We start from the raw sequence: 26,816 nt of genomic DNA on the forward strand, positions 1-26,816 counted from the left end.
TTTATTATAGAGCGAAAAAAAAAATCTTATTATGATTAATTTAAGAAATGGGCTCACCATTTACGACATAATTGGTTAACAAAATGTGTTCACTTTTATTACCTTTTTCTTCAATTCCATTCACGGTTATTTCGTTTTTAATTAGAGAACCTTTTCCTGCTGCAAGAGGAAAAGGGTTTTTTTTTTTTTTTCAAATAATTTTGCTACCCACGTCAGCAAAAGTAACTCCACTCCTCACACCAATAACCACTTGAATTGACCCAAAATAACCACGTGAATTGACCCAAAATAACCACGTGAAATGTTATTAAAACATGATATTGAGCGCATTTTCGACCTTGCTCTTAAATTAGGGGAGATTTTTCAATGTGTTTAGAGCGTGTATCGGTACATTTTGTGTCACTATATAACTGAAAAAAAATACTTGTATTAAAAAATTAATGACTTATGATCATCTTTAAAAGATATGTCAATTTCAAGTGACACAATAAAATTTGAAAGTAGAATGAAACTTCAATCGATTTCTTAATTATTTTATTGCACAGTCTCATTAATGCATCAATTATAAATCATGAAAAATTATTTTTATTGATTTCTTTTTAAAAATGGATCCGATAAATATCATTTGTAACAAAAAAATATATGGGTTGGAATAAGAAAAAAAAAACTAACATTGCCACATCACTTATCAAATTAACATTTCACATTTATCATTTAACGTCTCTATTGGAAGTGTTCTAAAATTAAACCTTTCATTCACTAATATAATAACACATAGTATACAACACATAATGTTAAAAATATTATTTATTAATCTAATCATCGCTTTATTAAGGGGAGTGAACATATTTCAATTATTGTCCCTGGTTCAATCCCATCATCGCCAACCTCAACAGAAAATACCTTCCGCCAACCACACCGCGCCACCTGTCAATGAACAGCCACGACTCGAAGAGAAGACGCTCGTGTGCGCCCCCTCACGATTTGTACCGGATATACGCATCCGCAGGGAATCATCGCTCTCGCTCCCTGTTATGTTTTAGCTCTACGCTTTCTCTTTCTTCAGCCTCTTCCCCCGTCCCCGTACTTGGACGCTACCGAAAATCCTCTCACTCCACCGAAAAGACAAAAAAAAAAAAAAAAAAAAACCACTAATCTCAATTATTATCACTAATCACGAATTTGCAATCATCACGATGACGAAGTTTATCAGATTGCTTAATCAAATATTCTAATCGGCTTAATCACATCAAGTTTTTCAACCTTACGCTCCGAATTAATAAGCAAAAGACCTCCCATTAATCTCCCTACCCCTCTCTCTCTCTCCAATTTTTTTTCTCTTTCTCTCTCATCGCGTTATCAGAATCCGACCGAAACAGGGGTCGAAATCGAATCCCGAGGAGATCTACATACGAGGTCCGGCAAGTTCGGAAATACGGGAGCTTCAAGATTCGGGTTTCGGGTTCGGAGCCGTTAGGGTTTTGGGTTATTTGGAGGGGGTAGAAATGGCTCAGGCGTCCGGGAGGGGGAGGGTCGTCGGGGACTATCTAGTGGATCGGCAAATCGGGTCGGGTTCGTTCTCGGTGGTTTGGCACGCGCGCCACCGGGTCCACGGGACGGAGGTGGCGATTAAGGAGATCGCGACTGGGCGGCTGAACAAGAAGTTGCAGGAGAGTCTGTTGTCGGAGATTTTCATAATGAAGAAGATTGACCACCCGAATATTATTCGGTTGCACGATATTATAGAGGTTGGTGGAATTTAGGGTTTTTTTAGTTTGTTTATATTTTTGGCTGAAGTTCTGTTGCTGAGAAAATTGGGGAAAATGGAGGGAAAGTGTATTGAGCTCTGCTGTTTCGATTAGGTTTGAATTTTTCGGGGTTTCTGGATGCTGAAAGCTTTGAATTTACTTGAGACTTTGATTACTTTGTGTGGCTATGTTGTTTGGAAAGTTCATACATAGAAAAGTCTGTCTCTTTCTCTCTCTAGGAGCTTATTGAAGTCTTCTTTGTTGCTTTCTGGTGTTCGTGGAATCTTAATATTTCCTTTATGTAATTAAGGCATTAAATTTGCAGGGAATGTGTACTCTGCATTGAAACAACTGCGTTTTCTTGTTGCATTTAGTAAGAACATAAACTTTAGCGGGCTGAAAAGCGCTCTAGGATTTGTTTGGTTGATGACACATGTAGAAATGTGAATACTTTTAACTGAAAATGGCTTCACTTGATCGAAAACTAAAACAACTTTCTGCATTGGTTGAGGAAAATGAATAGGTTATGAAGTAGTGCTTCCAGCGTTTTCTTGTCGCATTTAGTAAGAACATAAACTGGAGTGGGCTGAAAGGCCCCCTAGGATTTATTTGGTTGATGACACATGTAGAAATGCAAATACTTTCACAGAAAATGGCTTTACACGAGTGAAAGCTGAAGCCACTTTCTGCTTTAGTTGAGGGAAGTGAGTAGGTTATGGGGTAATGGTTCCAGCATTTTCTTGTCGCATATCGAAAGAAAACGCCAACCCTTTGTCGGCAGCGAAACTTAGCGGGGCAAAAAACTTCCAGCATTGGAGAACTGGATGTTTGGCATGAGAAGTTATCATTTTAGGCATTTAATAATTGTTTTTGTACATAAATGGAAGGCACCTTTGGAATTGCCTAATTAGTAGAGAGATATAACTGGTGCTATGCTTTACTTTGTTACGATTTATGGGTGGGGAAAAGACCAATCTCGCTTTTGCTGTTGGTTAACGCTTTCAAATTACCCCTCATTTCTTTGTTTCCCTCATAATGTTTGTTTGCCATTCAATTAAAACAGGTTCCTGGGAAGATAAATCTTGTCTTAGAGTATTGCAGAGGTGGCGATCTTTTTATGTATATTCAACGTCATGGAAAAGTGCCTGAAGCTCTTGCAAAACACTTCATGCAGCAGCTAGGTTTGCCTCAGAATTTTTATTGCTTCAGATCATCTTCTTTTTCTGTCTGCATATATAAGGAGTTGTATATGTACTAATTTTGAAGTAATTGTGTTACTTACAGTGGCAGGTCTACAAATGCTTCGTGACAACAATCTTATACATCGGGATCTCAAGCCACAGGTCTGGTTGAATCAAATGCTAATTATAATTAAATTTTGATTGTTCAATTAGTGCAATGATGGTTTAGGTTAGTTATATTTTTCAACTTGATCATTACCATTTATATAGTGATGATCTCTCACCAAATAATCTAATGTCAGATTATTAATCAGGACAGCGTATAATCATACATGATCGATAATTCCATCTGATCAATATGTTGCTTGATGCTAGGCAATATAACATGTTCTGATAAGACAACGAGCTAACATGCTAGATTGTCTGGTAGGAGATCATCACTATACGTTACACATACATATACAGGCATTCTGTTGTAAGGGGCTAACATAAGTAGCTAATCCGAGGGCATCAGTTTTAGGATTATAGCACTCCTGCTGTTCGGATTAAAATATTTCCACCCATTTGAGTCTCAGCTGTAGAGAAATATTTAATGGTCTAAGATTAGGTACTTATGTATAACTAAATAGTGATGGTTGGAGATGTCATAGGATATTGTTTGATTTGTAGTAATCTTGTCTTTGCAGAAAGGTTTCGTTGCTATGTCATTCCATTTGTAATGTTTATCATTCTTGGAACAGAATCTCTTGCTGTCCACCAATGACAACAATTCAGTCTTGAAGATCGCAGATTTTGGATTTGCAAGGTAAAAGCATCATTGTCGTTTTGCTTTTTTTGGGGTAAATCGTTACCCTATCTATTCAAGCATGTCCATTGACTTCATTATTATCTTTTAGTAATTGATTGCATATGGTGTTTGTTGACTCTCTATCCCATTCATTCTTATCAAAATTTCCTGTTTTTGGGGCAGATCTCTGCAACCTCGAGGCCTTGCTGAAACCTTGTGTGGTTCACCACTTTACATGGCTCCAGAGATAATGCAACTTCAAAAATATGATGCAAAGGTGAAATTTACTCTTCTCTACTGATAGGCAATCACAATTATTTCATGAGCCATTTTCCCACTAACCTTGAACTGAATACGCAGGCAGATCTCTGGAGTGTTGGTGCAATTTTATTTCAACTTGTAACTGGGAGAACCCCATTTACAGGAAACAATCAAATACAGGTTCAGTTACAAAACCTTTCCCTTTTCCGTTTCCTTTTCTTTATAGACCTCAAGCTAATATTAGGTATGGACCAAATCAGTAATTTTCAATTGTATTTCTGCCTCACTTTTCAATTAATTTCTCTCGTGTTTTGCAGTTGCTTCAGAACATACTGAAAGCAACTGAGTTGCAGTTCCCTTCAGATAGCAACAATTTGAGTTCAGAGTGCAAGGAATTGTGTCAGAAATTGTTACGCCGCAATCCGGGTATCTAGTTTTGGTTCAATAATCCAAGTATTCATCTAATATAATTAAGTGAAATTTGCATGTGTAATTCCAAGTTAGGCTAAAACAGGACAATAATTGGATGCTAAAACGGGTTTATAATCATTTTTATGTTGCCAAGTTTCTTGATTTTGCGTGAGAGATGGAAGCTAGCTGCATGAGCTGGTTCCTATCAGTGTAAAACCTTGATATATCATTGTTGTTCTTGTATAACTAGAATGACCTTGGCTTAGTTTCACTTTTATAAGAACTGAAAGGATGTATACAGCTTAGGCATGTAAGAATTCTAAGTTGGTTTGTTGTTACACATTGAGTTCATAGTTACTTTACTGTGGTAGTGCTCCAAATAAGTGTAAGCGCTTTTTTTATCTTTTTTGATACAAGTGAGAAAGGGATAGTGTAGTAGAACCCGCAAGATTCTTATCTCCAATAAAGTATGTGAACTAGAATTTAAGATGGATATAGGAGTGACTAGAAAATACAATAAAAAATGTTTGCATTACGAAAAGGTTGAGAGTGATACCTAATAATGGTAGATAAGAGAAACTAGGCTCAGATGGTATGAAGATGTGTAAATAATAGGATTAAAAAGGTGACCAAAACAAACATCAGATGAAGACTAAATTAATGTGGAAGCATCTTAAGAAACTCAGATTTATATGTGATCCAATATATTCTAGAAACAAAGGGAAAATGATGAATGAACGAATGCATGCATGGAAGGATGATTGAAATCTGCTTAGCTCCTGATTTGTTTAACTAATGTTACCCCATAGTTCTGATTTTTTTCTCTGTTATTGTGTATACAGTGGAACGCCTAACATTTGAAGAGTTCTTTAATCACCCATTTCTTTCTCAACAGTCACCATATTCAAGGTAAATGAGGCAAATAGTTCAGTCTTCATGTGTTTGACTAAAACTATTCCTTATATTTAAGATGATTCTTGGTTTCATGCAGGAGTAGGAGGGCATCAAGAATGGCGGATGGACTTCCTACATCTGAACACAATGCAATGATGAACATGGAGGAAAGTTCTCAAGAGGATTGTCTGCCTTTCCTTTTAGATGATGATTCCAGTGGCCCTGAGGGGAGCCCATCCTTTTCAAGGAGGAGGTCCTCGATGAAGTCCACTTATGGATTTTCTCTCGATACAAAAGGTGATAGACGGGAAGCATCACCTACCACTTCGTACAGATATGGCAATGCAACACGTAAAGAAAATTCTAGTCTTAGGTTGGACGGCCATAGACCATTAGATAGAAATCTAACTGACCCTCTAAGATCTGTGCACCAAAAACCAGTGAATGCTCGATCAAGAGGTAGGATTCTGTTGTACTCTTCTAATTTCATTATTAGTTATCTACATCCAGAAATGTCTTAATACAACATGCATCTATTATCTTATTTGCGTTCGCAGTTATGGATTCACTGGAGTTGATTGATCAAGATTATGTTCTTGTGTCTGGACCTCCAGTTGATTTGTCTTCTTCCTCAGCTAGTGCTTCCAAACCAAGCCCTTCTTTATACAAATCACAGAGTCTCCCTCGAGAATCATTAGCCACCTCGTCAAGTGCCCCAATGCCAATCATGGGTGCAGCAGCTAATAGTAACATGTGTTGCATAGGAAGCTTGGATAGTCAGAGTTCTGCTCCAGGGACGTCATTAGGATCAACGGATATGGGAGATGCGTTGGAGCAGCCATCAACACACTGCATGACAAGGCTTAGTTCGTTGCAGCAATGTGTGTCTGCTCTTACTGAATTAGTTCATGAAAAGGTAAATCATGAGATGCCCACTTGTATGAAGTTTTTTATGGTTCCCTCTGTAAAATCAGTATGTAGAAGTTCCTTGTTTGAAAAAATCAGAAAAATGCACTGTTGTTAAGATTAGCGTATAGAATCTTTTGGTGCTAAGAGTTGATACTGGTACCTACATGCATGTGCTTCAGATGCAGCTAGACTAGACTCTTGATTTGCTATACAGAATGATGGGTTTTCTCTGCTATACACTGAATATTATTTCTATTTCCCTTGTGTTTTAACTGATTACGGTATCTCTGTGTGTTTCTTTTTATGGTGGGAAAAGACGCAGGCAGGGAAGCATCGAGAAGCATTCTCAATTCAGCTCGTAATTCTTGCAATTTGGAAGCAAGCTCTTCATATATGCCATACACAGGCTGCCTCAGCTATGGAAGGAAGTCCGAGTCAAGAAACTACAAGATTTAGGACCACCAGCAAGAAGCATAATAGTCCTGATATGGACGAAAGCCTTGATGTTAACACTCAAGGACCTGAAGATATTTCCTCTCAGATTGAGCGGGAATTTCTCCAAGAAGTTGAGCATGCAGAGGAGCTTGCAAAGGCTATTGAGCCCGGTATGCATTCAATTCTCAATGTCATCTGGAGCCTTTTTGGTTTTGCCATATGCATCATTGATTAAGTACTTATGACCAGTAAGACCAAATGTTTCTCTGCTCCTATAATGTGGAAACTATTTCATCGATGACTTTTGGAAACCAGTTTTGCATCATTCTTGTCGTATTTATGCATGCATGTTTCGCTAAATAAGAACACTAGGTTCTTCCTGATATCTTCAGTTGACATGAAAACATAATTTTTTTTGTTTATCTTCTCTAACAATCTTCTGGTTTACTTTCTAATGGTTACAGGACATGCAGAGATGCCAGATGCAATGGAGACAATATTTCAATCTGCTCTGGCTTTCGGGAAAAATGGGGGCGTAAGTATATTTTTTCCTCTTTTCTCATATTTGTAAACATGCCATTCATTTCTCTTTTAAATTTTGTTTACACAGATTAAACTAGCTGTAAAGGCTCTGAAAACCGTTGTCTTTTTAAAACCAATGCTCCTTCGACACAAATCTGTTTGGTCTTTTCTACATGCTCGTCTATTTATCATTCAAACTGTATATCATCCACGAAATTACCTTCAAGCCAGATCGTTACATACTCTATAGCAGAGAATCAACTTATAAAATCTAGTGGTAGAAGTAAATTGGTATTCCTCGTATATGTAGGTTGATGAGCTAATGGGTAACATGGAAAGTGCGGCAGTGTTCTATACGAAGGCTGTGCGCCTCTTGGTCTTTCTTCTAGTCGAAGCACCATTGCTCATTCTCAACCCGCCATTCTCCCTGACAAACTCTGACCGGTATAGGCTTCGAAATTACATTGGCATACTTAATAACAGGCAAGGTTACTCAAGGTCTCAGCGGATGGCGATTTTGAAGTGCGAGGAACAACAATGCCCGCCTTAGAAATGAATAACTTAAAAGTGTAGTTTTCTACGTGCCCCGATTGACTGTACACTGTATAATAATTTGTTTGTACAGCTATTCTTTGATTGAAGGATGTGGGAAGTTGGTGGAACATGTTTAGTTCATTAGGTAACATGTATTTATTTCATTTCTGTCATTTAAAGAATGATGAAAATGTTCATATTCGTTTACCCCTTTGTGTTGTGTTTGTGCCTGTTGTAATGGACATCAAATATTTATTAGGTTACAAGCGATATTCTACCCAAAGAGGAGTGGGCGGGTTTGAATCCGAGCAGCAGTATGTTGAGGAATGGCTTACGTTCTGCCCGATCCATTCATTACTTGCTAGAGCACATCTCATTACAGATACAAATACTCCGTCACAGGGGCTTGCCTACACCTGGGATGCTACTATGGCCGTATCTCAAATCAATAATGTCCTTATGCGCTAAAATTAGATGCATGAGCTTCCGTTATTTGCTTGGGATATAGGTAAGTCTCTCACCAACCCTTTTTAGGTTGACTTGTCTGAATTGTGAGTAGTTGGGCTATCAATGTTGGGGATAGTAGGTCGGACTATAAAAGTCCTCATAAAACACCGGGTGCCAGGACAAAATGTGGCCCTTCCGGAAATTGATGTCTCCTCTTTGCCGTCGTCTTTAGGCAATGGAGGTCAACGTCAACCCGTACACACAGTTTTAAAATCTTTACCTTTAACCCACCAATGTTACTACACTAGGGAGGAAAAAAGTTTGAACCGGGACGTAGTGAGTTGAACAAGAGACTAATTGGCGGGATAATCCACAACCTGCAGCCCACCAACTTTGGTGATTCTATTTTATGGCACTCCATCCAAGCTTCTATGTTCATTAAACATCATTAGTCATTACAAAACCTTCAACTCTCCTCCCAAACCAACCTTATACAAAGAGCAAGAAGCGCTAATATCGACTTTGGGAAAAAGCACTTTTGGAACTGGCTGTTTCAGCTTCCATTTCGACAATGACAATGGTTTGACGCTCATGTTCGATGGTCCTGACATTTCGATCTTGAAGGCACTGTGCAGGAGCTCCGATGGAAGATGGATAAGTTTTGCTATGCTGAGCTCACGAAAGCAGCCGAAAACTTCAAGGAAGAGCTTGGAAGAGGAACCTCCGGTGCTGAGTACAAGGGCGTTCTGGCGGACGAAGGAGTGGTGGCTGTGAAGAAACTGAAGATATATATCAAGGGGAAGATGTGCTTTAGGCAGAGGTTTGCACGATTGGGAAAATCAATCACATGAACCTAGAGGGAATTTAGGGATTCTGTCCCGATAATAAGCACAAACTCCTTGTCTCTGAGCACGTCGAAAATGGCTCGTTGGACAAGCACCAGTTCCCCCCAAATTTCCTTGGATGGCAAGAAAGGTTTAAAGTTGCAATGTGAATAGCAAAGGGTTTAGCCTATCTTCACCCTGAGTGTCTAGAATGGATATCCATTGCAACATGAAGCCCGAAAACATACTTCAAGACAGAAATTTCGAGCTAAAGATTGCAGATTTTGGGCTAGCAAAGTCAACCCAGAGAGGCAGCCTGAGCTCAATGTTCTCTCAAATTCGAGGGACGAAAGGATATATCATATATGGCTCTCGAGTTGGCTCTGAACCTTCCAATCACTGCGAAAGCGGATGTCTATCGTTATGGAGTGGTGATTCTAGAGATGGTGAAGGGCATTCGACTATCCAGTTGGGCACTAGAGAACACTGAGGATCAAGAATCGGAGCTGACTATCCAGTTCGTGAGGGTAGAGAAGCGGAACATTTAACGCGGGGAAGATCGGTGGATCGAGGATATGATGGATTCAAAGCTGAATGGACAGTTCAACTGGAAACAAGCAGCAAAGATGGTAGAGATTGGAATTTCCTGTGGAGGGAAGATAAGAGCAACATACCAATACAGTAATAAAAACTTTGTTAGAATGTGAAGATTGAATCCTTGGTAAAAATAAGTATTGCTATCACATTTATAAGTCTTTTGTGTACAAGCGATAGTCTAAACTACTCGATACAACTCTAATCTACGGGAAAGGAGATTCAAATTCAGGTGCAAGGGCTGGACATACTGCGTCAAACTAACCTAACGCAAAAGAAAAATCAACGTCATCTCGGATTTGTGCATGTTTTGTACTATACATATTGCGCAAAATATCTTCGGAAGAATTCAGATTGCAATTTGCTACTTGAATAAATTGGGTTTAATAATATTCAAGTTGCATAACGCGTTCAATAGACCATAATATTTCATGGAATTAAAAGAATTAATAGTTTGAAAATAATTGTAGTTATGGTGTAGAAGCAAAGACATTTGCTGTAATAAGTTTGACTTTTATTGCATAATCGAAGAACATTCCGCATATAATCCCAAAGAAAAAAAAAAACCAAGAGACGAACGTTCTATTTCATGGCAAGACGGCAACTTAACAGTCCAGATTGGCACAAGACCATTTCCAACAGCCCTGAAGCATTCTCCGAAAACCGCCATGGAAGTTCTCAAACTTCTTGTTCTTTCGCTGTTTGCAGCCACGGTTGGTTGGAGTCAAGCGGGGTTCACAGGGCTGCAAAGCCTAAGGCCGGGGAGTTCTTTGATAGTTGAGGAAGAAGGTGACTTCTTGGTTTCGCCCAACGGAACTTTCTCCGCTGGATTTTACCGCATTGGCAGCAATTCATCTTGTTATTCAATATGGTTCACAAAGTCAGCCGATAAAACAGTGGTTTGGATGGCGAATAGAGACAGACCGGTCAGCGTACGAGGATCCAAGCTAACCTTCCACAGAAATGGCAACCTGGTCTTGACTGATGGGGTTGGATCGATTATATGGTCAACCAACACTATCTCCAACACGGGCTTGGAAGCACGGCTTCTTGAGACCGGAAACTTGGTGCTGCTCAACCAAGAAAAGAAGGTCATCTGGCAGAGTTTTGATTTTCCCACGGATACACTTCTACCGTCACAGAAATTTGTCAAGAACACAACCTTGGTGTCTATGAGAAGTCAAGGTACATACTTATCTGGATTTTACAACTTCAAATTTGACGATAATAATGTACTATATCTCATATACAATGGCGCTCTACTTTCAAGTGTTTATTGGCCAAGGACGGACCTAACTGTTTTCCAGAGTGGTAGAACACCTTACAATAGTTCTAGACTAGCAATTCTGGATGAGGCCGGACAATTTATATCGAGTGACAATTTGAAGTTCAATGCATCTGATTACGGGGTTGGTCCAAAACGCCGTTTAACAATGGATTATGATGGCATCTTGAGGTTGTACAGTCTAAATGAATCATCCGGGCTTTGGGAACTGTCATGGTTGCCTGAGGGTGTCGATGCGTGCTTGGTTCACGGCTTGTGTGGTGAATACGGTGTTTGCACTTACAAACCACAACCTACTTGTGCTTGCCCTCATGGTTTCACCAGAAACGATCCTTCAGATGGGTCGAAAGGCTGCTCGCCAGTGTTCAATTTGAGCCATGATTCAAACAATTCAGAATTCATGGAGCTTCCCAACACAGATTACTATGGATATGACTTGGAAACTTATTCTCCCAAAGTTTCTTTTCAAGAATGCCAGAAATCGTGCCAAAACGATACAAGATGTAAAGGGTTCGGATATACTCTGGATGGACTTGGACATTGTTTCCCTAAAAGTTTACTCCTTAACGGATTAAGTATGCCAAGCACTCTCCAAATCATGCATATCAAAATTCCGAAGGGCTTTCTGAGCAATGAAGTCCTAAACGGGCTAGTAACATATGATTTGAACTGTTCAGCGGCACAAGTTGTTCTCCAAAGTAGTGATGTTGAAGTGGAAAAGGGAAATAAAAATCGGTACATGGATTACCTGATTGGTTTTGTGAGCTCATTTGCGGTAATTGAAGCAATCTGCATTGGCTTGACATGGTGGTACATCTTCCGAAAGCAGGCTAAAGAGGAATTTGTGAACATGGGTTACATAGCATTAGCCATGGGATTCAAGCGCTTCACGTACGCAGAACTAAAAAAAGCAACCAATAATTTCAAGCAGGAGGTAGGAAGAGGAGGCTTTGGAACCGTGTATAAAGGGGTCCTAGACGACGAAAGAGTTGTAGCTGTGAAGAGACTAGATGGTGTCTTGCAAGGAGATGCAGAGTTTTGGGCAGAGGTGAGTGTGATAGGGAATATCAATCACCGAAACTTGGTTAAACTGTGGGGTTTCTGCACGGACAATCAGCATAAGCTTCTCGTCTATGAGTACCTTGAGAATGGATCATTGGACAAAATCTTGTTCTCAGATGTGGAACTAGGATTGGAGCAGAGATACAAGATTGCGGTAGGCACTGCAAAGGGTTTGTCGTATTTACATGAGGAGTGCCTTGAGTGGGTGCTCCACTGCGATGTAAAGCCTCAAAACATACTGTTAGATGATCAGCTTGAACCTAAAGTGGCAGACTTTGGGATGTCAAAGCTATTCACAGATATCCATGGCATCAAAGACATGCAAGGGATGGGATTTTCAAAAGCGCGGGGCACCAGAGGTTATATGGCTCCGGAGTGGATGATGAACCTGAACATTGATGCCAAGGCGGATGTGTACAGCTATGGGATTGTTTTGCTGGAACTTCTGAGTGGAAAGAGCGCTTCGATTCTCATTTCAGCGCTTGCCAAAGAGTACAATGAGTGCAACCAACTGGTTCAATTTGTGACTGAAAAGATAAAAAAAGAAGGGCTTAAGCAAGTGATTGACCAGAGACTACTGCCTGAATTCGAATCGAACAAGCTCGAAAGATTGATGAAAGTTGCTCTGTTGTGTGTTCACGAGGACCGCAATGCAAGGCCAGCCATGAGTAAGGTTGTCGAGATTCTGCTTGAAAATATTGAGTGAAGATCAATTGAAGATCACAGAATAACAGAGGCTGAAAGTAATACCAAATATTGTTTTTGTTTGTAGAATTATGTTGCTACCAATAACTTGTAATCAAGGGTAGGAATCCATCATTTTAGCTTTCTAAGAATTTGTTTCGTGCAATATATTGTTATGAACCTCATATTCAAGTTTTACACATTGAAATCTAAAATTTTCTGAATATGTGCAGATGAGTCTTATGTACATTCTCCGAACGAGAAGTAAATTTTATTCTGATTTAAGCTAAACAGGAGTCTTTTCCTCGGTTCGGTTTTTGGCGATTAGATCTACTTGTACTTGTGTATAAGTTCTTAACTGCTTCTGCTCATCTGTTGATATGAGCATCCACAGAAGGTTTTAAGTTTTGTTGATTACAGTTATAACAGCAGGTTCTTGCTGCTACTGTTGCTTGTGTTAGAAGTTTACATTCACTACATGTTGCAATATAGTAAGCCTCATTACTGATATCACAACTGCAATTCTTTTGTGGGATATATGCATGTTTGAAAAGTATTCAAATTGCAGATTACTAGTTGCTAAAATAGGTATTAAATCAAGCATATGATGCCATTTTCCTTGTATTAAAAAGTGGAAATTGGTTGAGAATGACAGGCTAACATTCAAGAGTCCTCATACAAAATGGAGGAAATAGTTAGTTGTCGTCACGATGAATAAGTCACTCCATCACCACGATCTCTCCCTCCCACTCTCAATCCCCACCCAATTCCTTCTCCCCAGACGCACCGGAATCCTGTGCACTCCCAGTATCTTGCCTTCGCACCCTCCCCTCCCCTTTTCTCAATGGCCGCGGTGAACTGTGAGAGAGAAGAGAGAGATCAAGGTGGATTCTATTTAAGAAATCAGAAGCAAATCTACAATGATTGCGATTGGTTCGAAGTCGGAATCGAAATCGGAGAGTATGAGGAAGCAGACTTAGCAATCAAATATTGATTTTTTTTTTTTTTTTTGTGGAAGCTCTTTCTTAGACAGTTCGCAATCAAGCAACCCATTTGATTCAAACTTGTCAGAAGAATTCAATAGCCTTGATTGGGTCTTTGAATCCTTTGTTCCCTTTGCGAAAGGTAATACAGAAGAAAAAGTTAGTTTGAAACTTTGTGTGACAGATAAGAGGTGGGCACTAGGCAAGGACGATGATGGCTTGGGATAATGTTTTTTTTTTTTTTTTTTTTTCAAAGGAAAAAATAAATTGGTTAAAAAAATTGTTAGTGTTGTGGTCTATTTTATCTGACAGAGGGACTAGGGCCGGCGGCAGAGAGGGAGAGGAGAGAGATGTGTGTTTGTAGAATTGTAGGGGAATGTGTGTGTTGTTATCCCTCCTACATTGTGCCTTTATTTATAGTAGTAAAGGGAGAGAAGATATTTCTTCTCCTCCAAGTAATACAAGTTGTAATAGGAAAGGATAACTAGAATCAAATCTTATCTAGGATTTACACAATCATACTTAAACTAGGAATGTTTACAACACTCCCCCTTGAGTGTGTAAATACTCAAGGTAGATTTAGCATCATGCAGAAGTTGAGGAAGTCGACTCGTTGGCACTGATTCCAAGGAACAACGCTTATTCTCAATAAGGTAGGAACTTGCATAAGTAGTAAGTCTCACTAAAAAACCCTAAGGCTATGGCAAAAACCCAAGTAGGGACAAAATTCATAGTCTAAGGAAAAATGCGTGAGAAATGCAAAGTCAAAAGAAACGTCTACAGGACGTCATCAGGGATATGACCAGCCCAAGGTGGGTGCCTCGTTAAAACCTAGTTAGGTAGCAAAAACCCAGTGGGAAAAATGCTCCTAATCGTAGGGAAAAAGAGTACATTAAGATCAAGCAAGTATCTAGAAGATACTCCCCCTGAGTTTGACATAATTCCAAAGAGAAATAGCAAAGTTACAACTCAGAAAGTTTACGCATACCAATTCCATGAACAAGCTTCTGAAACGTCGCATTCGGTAGTGATTTGGTGAAGAGGTCGGCCAGATTGTCTTGTGATCGGATTTGCGTGACTTCAATCTTCTGATGCTCTTGTTGTTGATGTGTAAAGAAGAACTTCGGCGTAATATGCTTGGTGTTGTCTCCTTTGATGTAACCCTTCTTGAGCTGTTCGATGCAAGCTGCGTTTCTTAAAAAATCGTCGTCGGGGCATTAACGGCGGGATGAAGATCACAGGAGCTTCGAATATGGCCCACTACTGCTCTCAACCAAAAGCATTCCCGAGTTGCTTCATGTAAGGCGAGAATTTCAGCATGGTTAGACGAAGTGGCAACTAAGGTCTGTTTAGTTGACCTCCAAGATATTGCGGTGCCTTCAACGGTAAAGACATAACCCGTTTGAGAACGCGCCTTGTGCGGATCAGATAAGTATCCAGCGTCGGCATAACCAACAAGGCGAGAATCAACCCGATGAGCATAGGGTGCGGCATCACTCGAGGATTCGTAGGGATAGAATAAGCCCAAATCCGTAGTACCCTTAAGGTAACGGAAGATGTCTTTCACGCCAGTCCAATGTCTGCGTGTTGGTGCATTGCTGTATCTTGCCAAAAGATTAACAGCGAAGGAGATGTCGGGTCTAGTGTATTGAGCTAAGTACAATAAAGCGCCTATCGTACTTAGATAAGGAACTTCAGGCTCCAAAATCTCTTCATCATCCTCCTTCGGACGGAAGGGATCTCGCTTTGCATCTAGCGTACGAACGACCATAGGAGTACTCGAAGACTTCGCTTTATCCTCATTAAAACGGCGCAACACCTTCTGGGTGTAGTTCGATTGATGTACTAAGATTCCATCCGAACAATGCTCTATCTCGAGACCGAGACAGTATCGAGTCTTACCTAGATCTTTCATCTCAAATTCCGACTTCAGGTGCGAAGCAGTTCTCGCGAGCTCTTCAGGAGTTCCGATGAGATTCATGTCATCGACATATACTGCAACAATCGCAAATCCGGAATGTGACTTCTTAATGAACACACAAGGGCAGAGTTCGTTATTCACATATCCCTGACTATTCAAATACTCACTCAAACGGTTATACCACATTCTTCCGGATTGTTTTAAACCGTATAGTGAACGCCTCAGCCGAATTGAGAGCGTGTTCCGGGGTTTGGAAATATTTGAACCAGTCAATGTAAGTCATTCGGGAACTTTCATATAAATTTCCGTATCAAGATCCCCATAGAGATACGCGGTTACTACGTCCATCAGCTGCATATCCAGTTTTTCGGAAACTACCAAACTGATAAGGTATCGAAAAGTAATCACATCCATAACGGGTGAGTAAGTTTCGTCATAGTCAATCCCGAGGCGTTGTGAGAAACCTTGTGCTACAAGACGAGCTTTGTAACGCACAATTTCGTTCTTCTCATTACGCTTCCGAACGAAAACCCACTTGTAGCCAACGGGCTTCACATGTGGAGGAGTAGGAACTACAGGTCCAAACACCTTACGTTTCGCAAGTGAATCAAGTTCGACTTGGATTGCTTGTTTCCAGTTTGACCAATCAGCTCTACGTCGACATTCATCAACGGAATGCGGTTCAATGTCATCGCTCAACATGATCTCAGTAGCTACTGCAAATGCTAATGCATCGTCGACAATCATCTCATTTCTACGCCACACATCATCTAAGCTAGCATAATAGACCGAAATCTCATGATTCTCGGGAGGAGGATTCGTCTCTTCAAGGACGCTTCCATAATCTAGAATTTCCTCATGAGTTGGGTAAAATGAGTAAGCGATAGTCGGATTCACGGTAGGCTCTTCAGGACCTTGTGCCGTGGTTTTCCTCTTCCGGGGGTGTGAATCCTTTGAACCAAGGGGTCTGCCACGCTTTTGTGTAGGGGCAGATGATTGGCTAGCCGCTAATGTATGTGGATCACCAGAATTGGCGTCCCGGGCTTCCAGGAGGGTAGTCCATCGTACATTTGGTACATCCATCTTTGCAGGCGTATTCGCAGCTGGAATATGTGATCTTGTCACGCGCGCTAGATCGGTGAAAGCATCTGGCATGCTCTGAGCTATGCTCTGGAGATCTAATATGCGCTGCACTTCAGCTTCAGACTGAGCGGTGCGGGGATCTAAATGAGACAAAGTGGGAGTCGTCCACGATAATTCACGTCGTTCATTAGGAACGTTGACGTTCGTATCTCCCCCTAACGACAGGAAGACTGTCTCATAGAAGTGACAATTCGCGAAACGAGCGGTAAACAGATCGCCTGTCAAAGGTTCTAAGTAACGAATAATCGAAGGAGAATCATATCCGACATAGATTCCCATCCTTCGCTGAGGCCCCATTTTTGTACGTAAGGGCGGCAAGATCGGCACATAGACCGCACAACCAAAAACGCGCAGATGCGATATGTCAGGTTCGCATCCGGTGACCAACTAAAGGGCACTAAATGGTTGTGTCGCAACAGGCCTCAGGCGGACCAACTTTGCTGCGTGCAATATTGCATGGCCCCAAGCAGCGATCGGGAGCTTGGTACGTATGACCAACGATCGAGCAATCATTTGTAAACGCTTAATGAAAGCCTCTGCCAGGCCGTTCTGGGTGTGAACATGGGGTACAGGATGTTCAACTTCAACCCCAACCGACATGCAATAGTCATCAAAAGTTTTAGATGTGAATTCTCCAGCATTATCCAATCGAATAGATTTGATCGGATAATCAGGGTGGTGAGCCCTGAGCTTGATAACCTGAGCCAACAGTTTGGAGAATGCAGCGTTCCTTGTGGACAACAAGCACACGTGTGACCAACGTGTAGAGGCGTCAACCAAAACCATAAAATATCTAAATGGTCCGCAGGGAGGTTGAATCGGTCCACAAATGTCCCCTTGAATCCGTTGTAGAAAAATGGGAGGATTCGAACGAATCTTGTCATAAGAAGGCTTAGTAATAAGCTTTCCCATAGAACATGTTTGACATGCAATTTCATGGATCGAACCTAAGCTTCGGGTTAGTGGATGCCCGTGTGAAGTTTTAAGGATACGGCGCATCGCTATTCGTCCAGGATGTCCCAAACGATCATGCCAAAGTGTAATTTCGTGCGCGGTCCCTGTGGTAGGGCCGGCCACATAGTAGCATTCTATGGGGCGTATGGTCGTAGTATACAGACCACTCGGGTTACGCTCCATCTTCTCTAGAATACGCTTCTGGCCATATTCGTAGGAAGTTACGCACAGAAATTCAACTCCGTTTTCTACGTGGGTTTCAGCGTGGTAATTGTTATCTCTAATGTCCTTGAAACTTAGTAACGTTCTTCCGGAACGTGGAGAATAGAGTGCCTCAGCAATGGTCAAGATTGTACCATTGGACAACATTATACGTGCCTTACCGTATCCTTCGATCAGGTTGGATGGGCCTGAGAGGGTTGTCAGAGGTGCATTCTTAGGTACGAAGTTAGTGAAATAGATGCGTTCACGCAAAACAGTATGCGTGGTTGCACTATCTGCCAGACAACTAACTTTCCCACTAGTCATGCCTAGAATGAAAAATTAATTTGAATCGGTCACATGCATAAAAGTTTATAAAAACAAGTATCAATTCAAAATAATTTCATTTATTCAAGGATTAAAAACTTAATATCCAAAATAAATCGCCAACTAATAATCCAAAACATAAAGGAAAATTGTTCAAAATCAACCAAAAAACAAGGTGGGGTTCGGCCACAAGGTGGAATTCGGCCCCAATTGTCTTATTTTAACTGAAAAATAAGTCTATGTCTAAGATTCTAATCTTCCATAGGAGTGGTATCCTCCTGAAAATCAGAAACCTCCATCTTTGTAGTCTCCGGTTCGTCCACTTGCAGGAAGTTTGATTCAAACTTCGTACGACGAGAATGATATGCATCCACAACCTTCTTGGGAGCACGGCAAATACGGGACCAATGGTCCTTGGAACCACAACGATAGCACATATCGTCATTCATTGTGGCAGGTGCTTTGCCCTTATTCTTGAAGTTCGGGGCCTTGGGAGCGAGGTTTGGGCGCTTCTGAGCTTTGTTTCCTCCCTTGGATGGGCCTTGGCTCTGTTGACCTTGGTGGGATGGCTTCTGGCCGCCCTTACCACGCCTCTTTTGGCGTTTTGGGTGCTGATTAGTGCTATAATGTGCTTCAGGCACAACAGTAGCCCCAGTAGGTCGAGCTTGATGATTCTTCATCAACAGCTGGTTCTGCTTTTCAGCAAGAAGTAAAACAGAGATCAAATCCGAGAACTTAGTGAACTTCTGAGCTCTTTATTGTTGCTGCAGGACAATATTAGAAGCAGAGAAGGTCGAGTAGGTCTTCTCCAGGAGATCCTCTTCAGTCAAAGTTTCATTGCAAAACTTGAGAAGTGATCGGATTCGACAAACTTCAGAATTATATTCATTCACAGACTTAAAGTCTTGGAAGCGCAAGTGCTGCCAGTCGTGTCTTGCTTCAGGCAAGAATATGTCCTTTTGGTGATCGAAACGATCAGCCAAAGCGACCCATAATGCACGTGGATCCTCCTCAGCAAGGTACTCAGTTTGTAGAGCGTCATGGATATGTCTTCGGATGAAGATCATAGCAGTGGCTTTTTCAGCCTCTCCAACAAGTTTATCTGTTGCTTCTTCAATAGCAGGACGCAAGTTCTTTGCAGTGAGGTGGAGCTTCACATCTTGAACCCACTTGAGGTAGTTCCTTCCAGAAACCTCCAAAGCGGTGAAGTCGAGTTTGTTCAAGTTCGACATGTTCCTATCACAAAATAGATGGACAAGATGTGGTTAGTGTAATGGAGAAAAATCAATCCATTCACATAGGAGTAGAACATACAGGTTCTAATAGACATGTATTGGTTGAATTTTGCATGAAAAACTTCGGGTTTTCATGGGTGATATGTTTAAGTGAAAACTTCGGGTTTTCTAACAAGGCATGTGTATAAGAAACTTCGGGTTTCAAAGTAATTATGAACTTCAGGTTCATATATTCCTGCAGGCAAACACAAATAGATATGCAAACAAATATGCAAAGAATATATGCAGAAATATTGTATAATGATAAGTGAATTAATTTATTTTTGGTCTTCGGGGCCAAATTAAAGTGTGGGTGAAAATATAAAAACCCATATTATTTAAAAGTATTAAATAATAAAATCTCGGGGCCTAAAAATATAGGCCGAGTACCCCCGGGTGTAGGCTGCAGGCCCACGGGGTGAGAAAGGAATGGGCTGCTGTGTGCAGCCCGAAAAAAAAATTTCTCTTTTTTTCGGTATGGGCCGCTGCAGGCGAGCCCAGGAAAATAAAAAACAAATTGTTTTCTTTGTTGGCTGGGCCGCTGCAAGCGAGCCCAGCAAAAAAAATTGTTTTTTTTTTCACACGGGCCGAGAGGCTGGAGCCCAATAGGGTTCGGGTTGGAATCAGGAACACCCTAGCTTTTGCTGGGAACGGTTGCCGGAGCGCCGCCACTGTAGGTGGCCGTGTTCTAGGAGGCTATCGATCGTGGGAAACACGGGGGTCCAACTGGGGAACCAAATATGAACGGAGATTGGAGAAATCTCGACGTTATATCAACCAAACCCTAGAAAATTTCAATCGGATTTATGAAAAATTCCGATGAGATCTCAGCAAATCTCAGACCATAGGACATCGTGGACGATCTGTAGGTCGTCTGAGTAGGCTAGGCATGGCGACAGGCTGTGCAGTACGGTGATGGATGGGTGGCGACACCTGCTGGGTGTTGGGTTTGGGGTTTGGACGAGGAGCAGAAGCTCCAGCCGTGGTCTTGGGCTCGGAGGATCGATGCAGGCTGCAGGCCTGGTGAGGAAACCGAGCTGGGCCATCGCAGGCTGCGGGCCTGGTGGCTTGCGGCTTGCATGGTGCAAGTGCATGGGTTCGAAGAACCCTAATTCCCAAATCGCAAAATTTTTTTCAATTCAAATATAATTATATGCATGTGGATTTCAATGAATCACATATTTACGTTGATGCATATGCAAATAATAGTTTCAATGCATGTACATATGTAGGATTCAATTCATGACAAATATCAAATTCACATAATTGTAGCAATTTTGATTATGAAGCATACGCAATTTACGTAGAATCTAAAATACGTAAAACGTAAAGTTGAGTCATGCATCATGGTGAATGTTCATGCTATCAGGGCTTGCAAAATATCGAGTTAAAAGCCGTTGTTTGGAAAGAACCTGATTGCGTGATGATATGGATGAACTGGTTTGATGCAGAAAAAAAATCTCCAACGTCAGATTCCTAAGCGCAGCGGTAGGAGCGTGCTGATAACGTGTTGTGGTCTATTTTATCTGACAGAGGGACTAGGGCCGGCGGCAGAGAGGGAGAGGAGAGAGATGTGTGTTTGTAGAATTGTAGGGGAATGTGTGTGTTGTTATCCCTCCTACATTGTGCCTTTATTTATAGTAGTAAAGGGAGAGAAGATATTTCTTCTCCTCCAAGTAATACAAGTTGTAATAGGAAAGGATAACTAGAATCAAATCTTATCTAGGATTTACACAATCATACTTAAACTAGGAATGTTTACAACAGTTAGTCTTTTGTTACAAAAAAAGAAGAAATTGTTAATCTATGACTTAGTCCGGTACTGCACCAAACATTTTATAATTCTTATCCAGCTTAGTCCAAGCCAAACCAGTCCAACTTAATCCCTAAAGTTAGTTCAGTCTGAGATAGTCCGGTGTAGCAAATGCACCCTTGCATTATTGTATGGGAAGAAAATCACTGAACGAAGAAAATTTAGCATAAGGTCCCAAAAATGCCAAAAAATAATTAAAAGAGAAGTAGATTATGCACAAGCTCATCTCAAGGCAAGAAAAATACCTTATAGTCCAAACTGGCTTAAGACCAACCCCAGGTCTAAAGCCTTTTCGGAAACTTGCCATGGACGTCCACAAACTCCTCATTTTTTTGCTGTTTGCAACTGCATCTGGTTGGAGCCAAGGAGGGCTGCAAAGCCTAAGACAGGGGAGCTCTTTGAAAGTTGAGGAAGAGAGCCATTCGTTGGTCTCACCAAATGGAGCTTTCTCCAGTGGATTTTACAACGTCGGCAAAAGGGCATTTTGTTATGCAATTTGGTACACGAATTCAATCAATAAAACCGTTGTCTGGATGGCTAACCGAGATAGGCCTGTAAATGAAACAAGGTCTAGGCTAACCCTCCGAAGAAATGGCAACCTTGTCCTTACTGATGGGATTGGATCAACTGTGTGGTCAACAAACACTTTTTCTGGTGTTGGCATGGAGGTTCGGCTTCTTGAGACTGGAAACTTGGTGCCGATCAGTCAAGCAAATAGGGTCATCTGGCAAAGTTTTGATTCTCCCACAACAACTTGACACAAACAAAACCTTGTTGTTAATGGAAAGTCAAGGTACACACTTATCTGGATACTATAAATTCAAATTCGATGATTACAATATCTTATATCTAGTCTACACTAGCCCTCAATTTACGAGTGCTTATTGGCCAAGGCTAGGTCTAAATGTTTTCAACAATGGCAGAACACCTTACAATAGCTCTAGAGTAGCAATTTTGGATGAGGTAGGACAATTTATATCAAGTGACAATCTGATGTTTAATGTATCAGATTATCGCATTGGTCCAAAGTGGCGATTGACTCTGGATTATGACGGCGTCTTAAGTTGTACAGCCTAAATGATTCAACAGGGACTTGGAACATCACATGGTTACCTAATGCTATTGATACTTGTCAGGTTCATGGCTTGTGTGGTGAATACAGAATTTGTATCTACAATCCGCAACCTATTTGTACTTGCCCTCATGGTTTCTCCCTAAGGGATCATTCAAACTGGTCAAAAGGCTGCTCACTTTCAGTCATTTTGTCTCATGATTCAAACAAGTTGGACTTCATGGAGATTCCTAACTCAGATTACTTTGCATATGACTTGGATACGACAGCTATTGGAATCCCTTATGAAGAATGCAGGGACGCGTGCTTATATGATTTGAGATGCAAAGGATTTGGATATGCTCGGGATGGAAGCGGGGTACGTTACCCCAAAAGTTTTCTCCTTAATGGATTTCATAAGCCTAGTACGTTCATTTCTATGTATATTAAGATTCTGAAAGGTTTGAGCACCAATGAAGCCCTAAAGAAGCTAAAACCATATGAACTGAACTGCTCCTCTCGATAGTGGTTATCCAAAAGCGGCAAAGAGCAACAAAATTCGGTACACGGAATACCTAATTGGGTTTGTGAGCTCATTTCCGATAATTGAAGCAATCTACATTGGTTTGACATGGTGGTACGTCTTCCGAAATCAGGCTAAAGAGGAATTTGTGAACATTGGTTACATAGAATTAGCCATGGGATTCAAGCACTTCACGTACGCAGAACTTAAAAAAGCAACCAATAATTTCAAGCAGGAGGTAGGAAAATAAGGCTTTGGAACCATGTATAAAGGGGTCCTAGATGACGAAAAAGTTGTAGTTGTGAAGAGACTAGATGGTGTCTTGCAAGGAGATGTAGAGTTTTGGGTAGAGGCGAGTGTGATAAGGAATATCAATCAACGAAACTTGGTTAAACTGTGGGGTTTCTGCGCGGACAATCAGCATAAGCTTCTCGTCTATGAGTACCTCGAGAATGGATCATTGGACAAAATCTTGTTCTCAGATGCGGAACTAGGATTGGAGCAGAGATACAAGATTGCACTAGGCATTGCAAAGGGTTTGTCGTATTTACACGAGGAATGCCTCGAATAGGTCCTCCATTGTGATATAAAGCCTCAAAACATACTGTTAGATGATCAGCTTGAACCTAAAGTGGCAGACTTTGGGATGTCAAAGCTATTCACAGATATCTATGGCATCAAAGATATGCAAAGAAGGAGATTTTCAAAAGCATGGGGAACCAGAGGTTATATGGCTCTAGAGTGGATGATGAACCTGAAAATTGATGCCAAGGCGGATGTGTACAACTATGGGATTGTTTTGCTGGAACTGTTGAGTGGAAAGAGTGCTTCGATTCTCATTTCGACACTTGCCAAAGAGTACAATGAGTGCAACCAACTGGTTCAATATGTGACTGAAAAGATCCAAATAGAAGGGCTCGAGAAAGTGATTAACCCGAAATTACTGTGTGAGTACAAAAAGAAGAAGCTCGAAGGGCTGATGAAAGTTACCCTATTGTGTGTTCAAGAGGACCGCAATGCAAGGCCAACCATGAGTAAGGTTGTGGAGCTTCTACTTGACAATGATCATGAGTAAGGCCATACCAAAGATCAGAGAATAAATAATTGAAGTTGAATGTATATCAAATATTTATGTTAATGTTCTTCCATCTATGTAGCTTCGTATAAAATGTAACCGGTGAATCAGATTTCATCATTTCAGCTGAACAAAAGGAATGTGATTCCAACAAGAAGTTGTTTCAAATTTCTGTGCAATGTTTTATTAGAATGTGCAGAAGGTTTTGAGTTTTTGTCAATTAACTTGTAATAGTCGGCTTTCTAACTACCGATAAGCAAAGGGATTGTAGCTCAATTTGACATGCCCCGATCCCGATATTTCCCGAACACAAGGATAGGCACGTGCTGGCCGACACCTGAGGATGACGAAAGCTGTTTATTGAATGCAATTGCTGAAAACAAGGGATAAATAAGACTTATAAATATAAAAGAATAATGAATATGCATTTAAAGAACGTGTTCAGAGTATACAACTAACTATAACACTAAAGGATATAATATAAAATTAAATGAACAAAATGGTGGGTCTTACACCGAGAGGACTTGAAGATGCTGATGCAGAAATGCTTGGATGCCGGGATTGTATGCCTTGATTCTAAGTTCTGAAGGGGCGTAAAACAAACATGAGTGGACCAAGTTGATATATATATATATATATATATATATATATATATATATAGTAAAACAATTATCAATGTACCAACCCCCAGGTTTTATGAAAACACATATATAATAATAAACATAGGTTTTCTGAAACCTAACATGTCGTGCAATGTCTCAAATCATAACTTGTATATATAATAATCACTAGTGAATTGTCCGATAACCCCCCGGCCCCTTGCCGGTTCCCCGTCTCTAAGCAGACAGTCAGAGGAAAATACACTGCGTCTCGTCCCTGTGCTAATAGCCAGAGGAAACACACTCTAGGCCCTATGCCAACACCAAACCGTCGCCCAGGATGGACCGGAATCTATCCTTACATCCCGTAGTGGAAAGGACCACTAGGTAAGTACAAAACCATTGAACATACATATATTGAAAAACAACTTCATAGTATAAAGTCATCCATTATCTATACTATAAAAAGGTGTTCGAAACATGTTCTAAATATCATATCGTCATCCATCGAATATTCTATAAGAACATGGGTTATAGGAAAAATAGTAATAATTCAAACTAGCCTCAATAAGCATGTTATCTCAAAATGTATCATAGAACATAATTGTTAAATCATGCTTTTTCATGTATGCATTTCTATTATTAAAACATGCATTTTAGAAGGGGTCAACTCACAGATACTTAGCTGCTGAAGAGTCACGCAAACTAGCAACCACAGAAATGTCACAAATATTGCCCCTAAGCACATAAATGGTCAAATTAATAAAACTCTATTATAACAATTGAATTTGAGAAAATGGACGTCGGAAACGGATTCAGGACGTCGAATTACCTTAAAAAGGGTCCCGGTTAAATTTAATAAAAACTCAATATTCCAAAGAATATTCCCTGATGGAATATTCCCTAATGGAATATTCCCCCAAAAAAGATTTGGGCTGATTAGGGTTTTAAGGAAATGGGCTTAAAGGATTTGGTTTTAGGGCCCGGCCCCAAAGGCCAAAGGCCTAAGGTAAAAGGACATGGCCATAGGGCCTTAAGCCTTTAAAGGCTTGGTTTGAAAATGATGATGGGCCTAAGGCCCGAGCCTTAGACACGGCCCAAAGGCCTTTAATCCAAAACAATTAAAATTAAAACAAAACAAAAAGGTAGAAATGGGTTTGGGTTGGGCTCGGCAGGAAAGGCCCAAAATGCCTATGTTTGATGGGTCGCTGGACCCAAGGAAAAAGAAGGCCAGAATTCGGCCGGAAAGTTCCTTAACTTTAAACGTTCATAATTTTGTCAAAACTCAATGAAATTGAGTGATTCAAAAATGAAAGTTTTGGTTCTCGAAGAGACAAAGAGAATGGTATCTCAGAAAACATCTAACTCACTGTGGTTTGACCGAAAAATGCCTCGAAAGCTTTAGAGGTCGTCAGAAACTGGGTAAGATTTAAATGGATATAACTTCTTCAATACTCAACGAAATTGGGTGATTAAAAAAGGAACGTTGTAATACTCAGCGAGATGAAGAGATTGATACCTTGCACGCCGGCCAACTCGTCGTGGTTTGGCCGAAAATTACCTCGCAAGGGGCGGTGCTCCTTACCAGAAATCCGGGGAAGTCTCCCCGACGTGTTTCTTCGTGGTTTGACGTCCAAAACATAACCACGTGGTCAGAAAAGAACCATGGGCATGAAAAGATAAACCTTTGGGGTGTTTCTGAGACTTACCAAGTTGGAAGGATGAGGAACCTTGTCGGAGTTCCTCTGAGCTCCACATAGACGAAGGGAGAGAGAGAGATAGAGAGAGTAGCATGGAGATGAGGTGGTGTGGGTGTGGGTGTGTGTGGGTTGGTCCTCGGGGAGAAGGAGAGAGTACATAAAAGGGGCTCGGGGGGAAAATAGAAAAAGAAGAGAGAGAGGGAGAAGAGAAAACCAGGAGAGAAAAGAGAGAAGAAAGGGGAACCGGGGACACCAAAAACTAAGTGGGCCCCCCTGGGCACACATATTAAGGCCTTAAAAATAATTTTTAAATAAAAACCCAAAACTACCTTTAAAATCGGGGGTGGGGTGCACCCCCATTTGTTCCCCACTTCCCTCCCTACCGTCCCTGACCCTGACTCCCTTTTCAACTGCAATCTGCTGTGGCACGGGAGGTCTATGTCCCTCCTCCTCAGCGCTAAGCCCATTCACCATTGATTGGCTACTGCAAGTGCAAGTGCCAAGAGCATTCACTCACTACCAACCCTTTTGAGGTAAACTAATTTTTAAAATTTGAATTATCAATTCATAATTTAATATAAAATTTTGCAAGTGACATAGAATTATATGATAATTGATGTATAGAATTGTTGTTGTTGATGAATTGAATTATTGACTAATTGAATTATTTGATT

The 26,816-nt window shown here is 40.8% G+C and overlaps 3 protein-coding genes across 4 annotated transcripts; all 3 read left to right on the forward strand.

Moving 5' to 3' along the window:
• Nucleotides 1–1,075: 1,075 nt before the first annotated feature.
• Nucleotides 1,076–7,889, forward strand: LOC103450279 (serine/threonine-protein kinase ATG1c). 2 transcript variants are annotated; one of them, XM_008389609.4, is made up of 13 exons: nt 1,076–1,748; nt 2,812–2,929; nt 3,033–3,091; nt 3,670–3,734; nt 3,900–3,993; nt 4,077–4,157; nt 4,295–4,403; nt 5,231–5,297; nt 5,380–5,741; nt 5,840–6,198; nt 6,508–6,796; nt 7,091–7,161; nt 7,459–7,889. In XM_008389609.4, the coding sequence occupies exons 1-13, from the start codon at nt 1,506–1,508 to the stop codon at nt 7,696–7,698; spliced, it is 2,157 nt and encodes a 718-aa protein (XP_008387831.2). In that variant the 5' UTR covers nt 1,076–1,505; the 3' UTR covers nt 7,699–7,889. The 2 variants fall into 2 exon arrangements, with proteins under 2 accessions (XP_008387831.2, XP_070665759.1); XM_070809658.1 differs by having other exon boundaries at nt 1,249–1,748; nt 3,616–3,734.
• A 2,207-nt stretch (nt 7,890–10,096) lies between these two features.
• On the forward strand, nt 10,097–12,804 carry LOC103413795 (putative receptor protein kinase ZmPK1). The gene has a single exon (XM_008352238.4). The coding sequence runs from the start codon at nt 10,216–10,218 to the stop codon at nt 12,598–12,600; it is 2,385 nt and encodes a 794-aa protein (XP_008350460.2). The 5' UTR covers nt 10,097–10,215; the 3' UTR covers nt 12,601–12,804.
• A 10,226-nt stretch (nt 12,805–23,030) lies between these two features.
• On the forward strand, nt 23,031–23,843 carry LOC103450304 (putative receptor protein kinase ZmPK1). The gene is made up of 2 exons (XM_070809126.1): nt 23,031–23,304; nt 23,380–23,843. Exons 1-2 carry the CDS (start codon nt 23,031–23,033, stop codon nt 23,841–23,843), a joined length of 738 nt encoding a protein of 245 aa, XP_070665227.1.
• The last annotated feature ends 2,973 nt before the right edge of the window (nt 23,844–26,816 follow it).

This window comes from Malus domestica, chromosome 12 (assembly GCF_042453785.1).
Source record: "Malus domestica chromosome 12, GDT2T_hap1".
NCBI classification, from domain to species: Eukaryota; Viridiplantae; Streptophyta; class Magnoliopsida; order Rosales; family Rosaceae; genus Malus; species Malus domestica.